This window comes from Cryptomeria japonica, chromosome 3, assembly GCF_030272615.1.
Source record: "Cryptomeria japonica chromosome 3, Sugi_1.0, whole genome shotgun sequence".
In the NCBI taxonomy this organism is placed as follows: Eukaryota; Viridiplantae; Streptophyta; class Pinopsida; order Cupressales; family Cupressaceae; genus Cryptomeria; species Cryptomeria japonica.
Genome location: NC_081407.1, coordinates 463,477,566 through 463,489,043, shown reverse-complemented (window position 1 = coordinate 463,489,043; position 11,478 = coordinate 463,477,566). Strand labels below are relative to the sequence as shown.

The following is an 11,478-nucleotide window of genomic DNA, read 5'->3' as shown; positions in this document are numbered from 1 at the left end:
GCGACTCGCAGATCATTGTGGAAGCGATTAGGGGCAGATCTGCGATTGGGTGGAAAGTGGATCCCATTTTGAGGGATGCTAGAATGCTTATGACTAACCTTGATGGTTTCACCATTCGCCACATCTTTAGAGAAGGGAATGCTGCTGCTGACTCTATGGCTGCGGTGGGAAAGCCGCAAAACGACTTACGATGCTGGAGGAACCTTGATTTGCTGCCAATGATCACCAAGGAGATCTTGGAGACCGAAAAAACCAAGTCTAATGATGAACCCGTATAACTATCACCAGATGAAGAGAGCCAAATTTCAATTTCAAATTTGGAGGGAAAACTCGCCCATCATGGGTTGGGATTGCCACATAGCTACTTTTGGCCTTGTCATCAGCTACGAAGAGGGTTTAATAATGATGATAATTATTATTATAGTACTGATATTGGGAATGGTAATTTCTTAATTATCATCTAGACTGATATTATTGGCGGCGATAAAGGCGACAACTGGGATCGGCCAAATCACATTGGTTGGATTGAGGGTTCGCACGAGTGTAATAGAATTCGTGAAACTGAAATCTGTTTAGGCACAACTTACAATAATCACACCGTTTATTGTATGATTTTATCCCAGAGCTGGCTAAGTTTTTTTCACGACTCTATCTCTACTCTGGTTTGGCTTCGTTTCTTTGATATTTTGTTTCTTGTTTGCTTTGCTAAGTTGGAAGAAACAACTATGGGGGGTGACAGGCTAAGACTGGAACCTGACAAAACAGACGAATTTAAAGCGAAGCCAACGGTGTGGTTTGTCTGTGCGGAGGGTGGGATTAATAAATTTATGGAAAGTATGAAAGGAAATGATGAGAGATTATCAAAGCAGTTTGTGGCTTCCTGGGAGGATAGAAGGGTTACCATGGGGGTATTTCCTTCGAAATCAACGAAGAAGTGATCGCTCAAGCGATGGGTCTGTCCATGGAGGGGAGGAAATGGAAGAAACAAAGCCGCATTTCAGATACTACCAGCCTAAACTAGTTTTTCCGTTAAGGGGAGAACCTTGTGAAGAGGGCGGGCGACTTCAACCGGGAGGAGCTTTCACCATCGTGGGATGAGGTTTGCTATATTGTGATGAAATACTTCACTCTGGAAGGATGGTATGGGATCTTTTACTATTATCACCTCCCTTTCCTTAACCATCTTAGAAATAAAGACCTTATCTCCATTCCTTTTTTTCTGCTGCACTCACTGGACTCTAATGTTACAGATATTGCCGAGGCCAAGAAAAAAGGAAAAGACTTTCTCATTTTGCACCAAGGTCTCATCCTTCTCCTCTACAATTTCCACTTGGCCCTTTGCCCACCCCACACAATCTCTGTCCAGAATGTGGCTGGAAAACCTTCCCCTAGCCATTGCCACGGATAAACCCGATACAAGCCCTCCTTGATTGCCTGAAATTGGCTCCTGCAGCAAGAAGAACAAAAAGCACCACCCTGAGGAGGCTAGAACCCCAAAGAAAGTTAGAATTTAGGAGATTGATTTTGATATGGAGATTACCGATGAGGCCAACACTCCTCGCCGTTTTGTGAGATTGGCCTCCAAACCCCCTGAGAAATCCTTAAGAGATCCCTCTTCATCCCATGAAACTAAGAATTCCATCCCCTCTGAGAATGTGGCCCCGTTTCTTTCTACCTCGACCCCCCACTCTGTTAGCTCCACCCACGCTTCTGAGAGCCCAAAAATTTCCATGAGTCCGGAGGCAGACTCCAAATCCCAAACAAACTCCCCCTCCCCGACCCTTAGGTTTGATAAGATGATGGTGGTGGACAAAGTGAGCAGCATAAAGGAGGAAGAGGACAACAACCTGGCAGAGTTGGGTAAGAAAGTGGAGGGTTTGTTTGATAATTTGCAAGAAATCACCAGCAAAATGGAGGCCATGGAAAACAAGCTGCAGGACATCTCCAAGTTTGCTTTGAACATTATGCATTGCTCAACGACCACTTTGTGTCTTCTGCAAGAAAATGCTACTAAAGGCAAAGGCAAGGAGGATGATGACTATAGGGCCCTCTTCAAATTCCTCACCAAGGAACAGGCTAGGAAGCTCCTCCCCAAGAGAAGCCATGGAAAAAAGAATTAGTTCACTCCTATGTCTTAGACCTCTGGTTTTTTGCTTGACCCTAGTAGCCTCTAGGCTTATAGTTTTAATTTCTGTTTATGTTTGAACTTATCTACCTATTGCCCTGCGTGGCAAATGTTTAAAATGTTTATTAAGAATTTTATATATATCTGGTGAATATGCGTAGAATGATAATTGTTTTTGATAGAGGAAAGTTGAGGGGGCTGTAATTTTACTGCTGCTCTGCTGACAGTTGGCTTGCCACTGTTTCTTGGTCTGTACCTAGGTTAGCCCCCTTGTTTTGGCTGCTTTTAATATCAAAAACATTATTTTAAATTATAGACATCAAGTCAACTCAACTCTCATTTGTTTATTTAGATTAAAATAAATTGTACAATAAAAATGTTAATTTTGATAAAGACATGTACTCAGTATTATTATTTGGTTACTTGCTCTTCAATTCTTCTAATTTATCGACAATTTAGGAATCCTGGTTCTTTGTTGAAAGGTCCTTATCGACATTTCGTATTTAAAATACAAAAACGCTTATTTTCAATCAATAAAAAAGTATATGGTTCAAAGCTATGTCATAGCTAGCTTTGTTTTACCCGCTTGGTATGATAAGGCAGACAAAGGTATCCGACATTGGTATACAATTCATTCCTTTCATTTATTATCGTATCACAAAAATGCTGGAAATTGGTTTGGGAGTTATATTTGTGGGTAATTCCGGTACGCAAATTTGCGATTTTGGCATCAGATTTAGGGTTTTGTAGGAACTGTTTAGCAATCTTTTGTAGATTCGGGAATCTCGTGGGCCGATTTTGGTTCTTCCTGTTGAAGAATAATAGCATTTTATGGTTGCATTTGTGGCCATGGAGAGGAAGAAATCCAAACGAAAATTGCTAGTTAATTAACTCTGCATGGGCAATTTCAGGCATGAATTGGCTTGAAAGATGGAAATGTGGATGGTTGTAGCGGCTGCAGGGTCTGGGTATTTAGCCAATTATTGGAACAGGGCTAACAGAAACAAGGATCTAACCGATGACGGAAATTTGGGACCTACACTTAGAACAAGAAACAGAACAAGAAATGCTCCGAATTCTTCTACATGTCAGGTAGAGGATAATGCAAATCCTAATAAGTTTGGGATTATTGGAGGAGCCTTTTCTTTGTTATCATCGGAGGAAGAACAATCCAATGCTTTCTCTAAGTCGCAAGTTATGGAAAATGAAGCTGCCCACTTCGACAGCAAACCTGGTCTGGCAAATGGTAAAGATCCATCGGGGGAAAGAATAAAGCAGCAAGAGATTCTCCAGGAAAGTCATTTTGGAGAAAATCCTGATATGCTTGCAAACAATTTTGTCGGCGAATTTGGCTTTGGGAGAAGATATGGTTCTTGGAAAAGAGGATCCTCTTCGTTTAGAGGTAGAGGAAGGGTTTTAAGGGCGGCGATTAATAAGCCTATGTCTTCCCTCGAAAGCTGTCTTGTTAATTATGAAATTAGCGATAGTAGTTGCATCTCATGTGGAAGGCAAAGGACAAGGCAACGGCAAAGGCCTCTTCTTGTTACAGATGGGAATAAGATAGTTAGTAGGGGAGCAGGGATTTCTCCTCTGCTGCTTCCAATACCCGGTTCAGATTGTGGACATTCTTGTCATAATGACATAAACGGTGATGGACCTGAGCCTGCCCCTACAACTGGACTTCCTTCTTTAAGAAAATCCAGTCAAAGTTCAAGGAATGCAGGTATGACGAAGAGAAGAAAAACGTGTGGATATAATTCGTCAACATTATCTGCTTTCGAATCCAACAAGCATTTCCCATTTCAAGGTACTGCAGCTTCTCTTTTTCTATTATTATAAATATTGCTTCGCTAGAATCAAACCAAATTTTTAAGAAATTATTCTTTTTAATCACTGATTTAGTGTATTGCTTTTCAAGAAAACTTTGTATTATGTCTTTGTTTTCTGGCAACAATATATATTTGACATCATTGTAGTACATCATCATCTTTTTGGGGTAGCAAATGCTGTTTAATTTCAACAAAGCTTTAGTAAAAAGTGACATTTCTCTGTAACAGCTGTCATCCTATTTGTAACAGAGAGTGCGCTGTTGAGGAAAATCTATAGAATTCCTAAATATTGCAAGAGTTATGAGCATTCCCCATTAGAGGGAGGGAATCTTTATTATACGTTCTGTATGTTCAATTTTATTGCTTTTAATGTAGAGTCAAGATTTTATTTGTGGGATTTCTTCCACTCCTAGAAGATTCCAAATTTGCTTGATTAGGAAGGAAGGCTTGATAAATCAGACAATGAGAAGTGGATTTCATCGAAGTATGTTAGTGTTAGTGGTTATAATACTAGACACATAATTTCTTGCCATGCAAATTTTCTTAAAGCTTGCACGTGTACAATTTCTGTGTATATATATGCTAAGTTATTGGTTTGGGCTTTGTTTTAGTTATGGTGGTATAGCAAAATTTTTGGGGGAGTTAGGTTAGTTTTTGGGTATGTCTGTATAGAAAACATAGAAAATCATACAGTATTTTCAGCCTAAAAACAGGAACCAAGTTAATGATATTACAAAACATACACATAATAAACAAAATTACCATAATAATTAAAAATACTACTTCAAGGTCAGTTTTGGAACCTAAATTCATGATGGATATTCATTGTTTAATATTAATTTAAAAAAAAAAAAAAATCAACAATCAGCATCAGATGGGTCTTCATAAAGATCATCAGCATCATCATCAACATCAAATGATGTAGGTAGTTGAGAAGAACCACAAGGACTGCCATGGGCACTCACCTTAATAGTATGTTGGCTATCTATCTCCAAAAATTCAGATTGTTGGACAGTGCTAACATCCAAGTTAGCTTTCTTTTCCACAAATTTGTTGCCTCTTCGTTGTAGTCATTTTGTTTGTGTTAAAGAAAGTGCAAGTTTGAATGCACGTGCACCAAGTCCTCAACGTTTGTGATGCCAGTTGGTTGTGCTTTACTAAGTGGATGAAGGAGTATGTGCTTCAATTCCACTTGTATGAAGATGAATTGTCAACCTATTGAGGTAAGGTTAGAGAGTTAGATATATTAAATGATAAAGCAAACTTTAAACATGAAGAAAATTATTTCAAAAAAGAATCTTGAAATTCAAATTAAGTGAGTTTCAGATAGTAAATAAAATGCTTGTGATAAAACTTTGATCACGAGAGGCTTTATGTGTTGGAATGTTTGACCATGGAGGTAACACCAATTACGAACATTCTTTTTATCCTTGTTATGAAGAGTGAAAATACTTTGATCATTAGAGTGTACAAAGTGTTGAAGTTCTTGTAGCTGCGAGAGAGTTCTTCTATCTGTGTTCGGTTCAAGCTCCGATTTCTTATGTGCGAAACTTCTCAAGGCATCGTCTTCATCTTTGTATTAGTGGTTGCCGTCTGTGTTTGTGTCCTGCGTTGGCAGCTGTTTCTATCCGATGTGGAGTTATATCGCGTTGGTATCCATTCCTATTCCGTGTGGATTTCGTCTGTTGCCTTCCCCTCTTGTCGGTGGTGTAACCGCTCATTATGCATGGCTCATGTTTTTCCCTTCGTGAAGAGTAATGGTTGACTTATGGGGTATGCAATAAGACTTTGCACTGGTGATTCTTTCACCTCTTATAAGAGACATATTATTACAGATTGTAGGTCGATATATATATTATCGAAGAAAGATATTATATTCAGTATCTCAGTATATAGAAAATATCAGAGACTCTTGTGAAAAATCAGTAACTCTTCTTGAGTCTTTATATTGTGAATATTGATTTGAGAGTGGTATCGTTATTACATGTTATGAGAATCACATTTTTTGTACTCAGTCCTGTGAGTTTCAAGAGGCTGTCACTATTCTGTTTCTACAGTCTAGAAGTTGTATCTGTAAAGGAAGTATCTCAAGCTTATTGAGTGTCGATTGAAGTCATCAATAATTCTTGTATTTGTTTTAGAGAGTTCAATATAGATATTATTTTTGTGGGCTGGGTTTTTCACCCTCAAGTGGGGGGTTTTCCCTGGATAAATTCTGTGTATCTTGTTACAGTTTTCTATATTCTGGTTCAAGTTTTAACATGGTATCAGAGTGGGTTCCTCCTATAGAGCCTAACCGCTTGAAGGTAGATCCTGTGCTTTTGTCCTAGGATGGGCATTGCAGCTTAGCATTCTGGCACACCCTGCTACAGGTGGATTTCTGTCGCATTTATGTGGTTGGTCCATCACTTTGCTGTGGATGGTATTAACGACAGTTCTTCAGATGATGCTTAAACTATGCACGGGGCAGATATTGTGGATAGATGATGAGTGATGGCGAGGGCCAAAGGCCACACAGCCATCAGATCATCACTAGGTGCTTCAGTGTGATCAATCCAAGTGAATGGAAATTCCATTGCTGAGCAAAATTATAAAAGGATGATGAGAAATTGCATTCAAGGAAGGAAGACCTTGATGATGGTTGCCATGAGATTGAGTTGGCACCAGTAGACATTTTCTTGAAGAGGAGGAATTACTATTCAGAGGGAGCCTCACTTCAGCTTCAGAGGGAGCTTGACTTTCAGCTTCAAAGGGAGTCTGATTCTTTCAGCTTCAGAGGAAGCCACATCTTTTGGTTAATGAGTTCTTCTCTGTGAGGGAGAAGTTCGAGGTGCAATCCCTTGTTAATGAGTTCTTCTCTGCGAGAGAAGTTGAGGTGAAATCCCTTGTTCCACCCTCTGGGAGTAGCTATGGTGGATCCACCCTCTGGGAGTAGCCATGGTGGAAGTCATGTGTTTGACTCTTATGACTTTATTTTCTATTTTCTGATTCACCCTCTAGAAGTAGCTATGGTGAATATTGTTATGCTGAGATAACATTTTTTATTTGAGAAAATCTGTGATGAGTTTTTTATTGACATTCTTCTCATTGCAGCTTTGTGTACTTGTTATGTGATGACATATTGAAGAACTCTCTCTTGCTAATAGGGAGTGTTGAAGTTCCTGTAGCTGCGAGAGAGTTCTTCTATCTGTGTTCGGTTCAAGCTCCGATTTTTTATGTGCGAAACTTCTCAAGGCATCTTCTTCATCTTTGTATTAGTGGTTGCCGTCTGTGTTTGTGTCTTAGCGTTGGCAGCTGTTTCTATCCGATGTGGAGTTATATTGCGTTGGCATCTGTTCCTATTCCGTGTGGATTTCGTCATGTTTTTCCCTTTGTGAAGAGTAATGGTCGACTTATGGGGTATGCGATGAGACTTTGCAACGGTGATTTTTTCATCTCTTATAAGAGACATATTATTACGGATCGTAGGTCGATATATATATATTATCGAAGAAAGATATTATATTCAGTATCTCAGTATATAGAAAATATCAGAGACTCTTGTGAAAAATCAGTAACTCTTCTTGAGTCTTTATATTGTGAATATTGATCTGAGAGTGGTATCGTTATTACTTGTTATGATAATCACATTTTTTGTACTCAGTCCTGTGAGTTTCAAGAGGCTGTCACTATTCTGTTTCTACAGTCTAGAAGTTGTATCTGTAAAGGAAGTATCTCAAGCTTATTGAGTGTCGATTGAAGTCATCAATAATTCTTGTATTTGTTTTAGAGAACTCAATAAAGATATTATTTTTGTGGGCTGGGTTTTTCACCCTCAAGGGGAGGGTTTTCCCAGGATAAATTCTGTGTATCTTGTTTCAGTTTTCTATATTCTGGTTCAAGTTTTAACACAAAGTCAATAAACTCATTTGTAATGACATCCTCCACATGAGGATTAGGGAAAAATTTTGTTTTCTTGATCAATGAGAGTTGTTTGCATTCGTTTGAAGAAAGTTTCTTCAGAATCTTGTTTTTTTCTCAATTATGGTAGTCTTCTTCTCCATCATTGAGTTGATAGCATCATGTACCTCTCCGATAGTGGCTTATCCATGTAAATATAATAGATCATACTCATGGTAAATAAAGTGCATGATGAGTGGCAGTTAGTTAGAGATTATTGGAGTCTTAGCAAAACCATTGTGAAGAACTGATGCCCGCTTCCCAACATTGACAATATTCTAAATCACCTTTAGGGAGCTAATCACTTCACTAAGATTGATTTGATTTATACATATCAATGAAGTTTGCATGTAGCCTTATGATTTTGTGAAAACGAGCTAGATGACATTCTTCGGGCTTTGAGTTGTTGGCTATGTCTTTTGGCCTCACGAACTCTCATGCAACATTCACTTGCATTGTTAATTATGTTTTTTTGCCCTGTCTTGGCAAATTTGTGGTTGTCTATCTAGATGACATCTTGGTCCAAATCAAGAATTTGGGATGTCTGGGCAGTTGATCTGTGTACAATGTTGGATCTTCTTTGTGAAAACCAACTCCAAACCAATATAAATAAGCTTTCGCTAAATTCATGTCAATTATTTCGGATTTCTCATTCATCGGTAGGGTACGTAGAGTACACATGAGGAACCAAATAAAGTCGAGGTCCTTTATGAGTTTTCTGCTTCATGCGATATTCATATTTTAAGAGTTTTCTAGGAGGCATCAACTTCGATGGGAAGTTTATTAATAATTATTCACATGTTGCCCATACTCTTCATCATCTTATTCATCCAGAAAACCTCACATGGAGTATACAAGCTACTTGAGCAAGTTCAGAAGCTGCCTGAGCTTTAGCCATTTGAAAGATGCTTTTTTGCAAAGCATCTTTGCTTGCTCTCCTGATATGCAACAGTAGTTTGAGCTCCAGATGGTCTCATCATGTAGATACATTGGTTACAATTTCTTAATCAGAAAAGGGAATTTAAATCCTCATGACAATTTACAAAATGGGTTTCTGCTTAGCAAAAGGCCAATGGCAATTTTAAACTTTGCTCAAGCACCATTAACAACTCACTCCAACTTGCCTGAAACGGAGTTGAGCTAAAATGTGCATGCCAATAATGATTTGATCATGTTTTATACACTGCAATCAAGATAGGCACGCAAGCATCTCATTAATGCTAGTCTAATAGAAATAGCTCAACCACCTAGTCACAATTTCCTAATCAGAAAATGGCATCCAAATCCTGATTACATTTCACCAAATGGTTCCACATTTATGAAAAGTCCACAGTATTTTAAATTATTTCACAAGCACCATTAATAGCCCACTTCAACATTCATGAAAATGGAGTAGAGCTTACGCTACACCAATCAAGATGAGCACACAAGATACTTACTAACACAGGTATGATAAACCTGATCAGCCAGCAATGTACAAAAAGGAGAGGAATAACGAGGAAAAAAAGAAGTTGAATGATACTAGCTTATCATCTCCTATGGAGGGTGCTGAAGAACCAATTGTAGATTTTTGACATTTCATTTATGTCTCTGGGAGTAAAATCCTTTTTGATGTAATTGTAAAGCAAATTAATTCCATTCTTGTAACATTCGTTGTGGAAAATTTGAAGCTGTTCATTTAGCATGCTCATATTATAGATGTTTTCATCTGTTGCTATCCAATATAAAGTATGGTGTAAAGAAAATCTCATACTGCTAAAATTTTGAAGTTTTTCATTTGACACCGTTTTACTTTGAACTGTTTCCCATCGTTGCTACCTTATGTAAGTAAATGGTGGAAGGAATCATTTGGCATAATGTACTTTCCTTCAAATGCCTAAGACAATAATTGAACGTTGCATTGTCTTCTATACTTTGCTACTCGGCCTTGAGCTTCAACATGTGGTCTCGATTCCCCTTTCTCTCTGATTAAAATGCAATTCTTGTTTTGGCTTCAGGATTTTTTGCTATTATAAGGTTGTTTTATAGATGTTTGAACTTTTGGGTTGATTACAACCTTTATATTTCACAGATACATCTGCAGGCTATCTTTTGGTTTGTTTTGGAGTTGGCATTGGCATAATGTCCACAGTCATGTCAAGCAGGAGGGAAATGGAGAGGTTAACTTGTTTGCTGAGGCAAAGAGAAGAATTGGTTGAGGATCTAGAGGAAGAGCTAGAGATGCGAGGTTCGTGGTCTGTGAAAGACCTCACTGATGATGCCCGTATTTGTTTAGAAACCTGGCGAAATCCCTTGGGTAAAAAACAAGGGCAGAGTGATGCTTCTCTTGATGCCTTGTCAAATGAGGCCTGTGAGGTTGATGGGAGAGCTTCAGTTAGAGACCCTGACAAAAAAATGGAGAACATGACCAGTGTTGAAGCAGAGCTTGAAGCCGAGTTGGAGAAACTGGAATTCAACTTGCATTCTTCCAAGCACCAGAGAAAATTTCCTGGAATCAATGAGGTTAGTTACTTATCATTCTTGTGTCTTAAGTTGAAACTTACCCTTCTTTTTCTGTTTCTGATAGATATTAAAGCTGTGCTGCCTGTGTTAAATTTGTGCTATCATTCCATTCTTGTAACAAAGTTTCATTTTCCAAGTAAAAAATAGTGTCTCATTTAGTCAGCTCTTTGTGCATTCAGTGCATTGCAAAATCCAGGCTTTTAGTGACACATTAATTTGCAGTTCATATCAGTCACTATGAAAACATCACTTTCTCTGTTTGGAGTGTTTTGATAGTAGTCATTTAGATTCTGTTTATGTTATCCGTGGAGCATATCAATTTGAATTGGTTTCCTTGGCACTTGAAGATGTCTAATTTTTAAAAAAGTTATCATGAGAATAATAACTTGACAAGCATTGCCAAAATATAGGATTGACAACATGCTAAGATTCGTAGTTGATGATAAGCAAAGTGAAATGATACATTAAAGGTTTTAGTCACAATGAATATCACTAGAGGATATGTCCAGCATTCCTAGATGCATTTGTTTATTTTATGTTTCTTTTGGCCAGCAACTATCAACCTGTGATTGTGCTGATTGGAAAACATTAATCATACAAGGTTAGGAAGCAATCATAATATTTTAGTAGTATAGATACATGGAACGCTATGCAAGATTTCAATAAGTTTTTAGTATCTGTATTTAGTTTGCTTCATCTCTTGATGTAGAATATGAAATACTGCACAATGGTTGTCATAATAGACAATCATCTTTCCTAGTTAAGATTAATGGAACTTTGTAAAGGAATCTAGAGTATATTATCATACTTTCATCATGATGAGTTGAAACTAACCCAACTTTATCAGTTCAATCATATTTTATTGCCATAATTTTCAGGTGGAAAAGTATAGAATATAGAGATATCTGAGAATCAGAAAGAGAAATTCATTTGTTTGAGAAAACTATGTTCACATGATATCTGCATTGATGTTTGGGATCACACCACATGATCCATTTTTCATCCTGGGGATGGATCATCTGGTGTAATCCAAATGTTGATGCAAATAAAAAATTAACACAATTTTATGCAAAAGTTTCTCTT

The 11,478-nt window shown here is 37.9% G+C and overlaps 1 protein-coding gene across 6 annotated transcripts in view; it reads left to right on the top strand.

Moving 5' to 3' along the window:
* The first annotated feature begins 2,667 nt into the window (after positions 1-2,667).
* The window catches only part of LOC131078405 (uncharacterized), a 32,596-nt gene continuing 23,785 nt past the window's right edge, over positions 2,668-11,478 (top strand). For 3 of the 6 annotated variants that reach the window (XM_059218407.1, XM_058016090.2, XM_058016087.2), the window contains exons 1-2: positions 2,670-3,932; positions 9,965-10,395. In XM_059218407.1, the coding sequence (XP_059074390.1) occupies positions 3,056-3,932; positions 9,965-10,395 (1,308 nt within the window). In that variant the 5' untranslated portion in view covers positions 2,670-3,055. Of the gene's footprint in view, positions 3,933-9,964; positions 10,396-11,478 lie in introns of all 6 variants that reach the window. The other 3 variants (XM_058016089.2, XM_058016092.2, XM_058016088.2) reach the window with 2 other exon arrangements.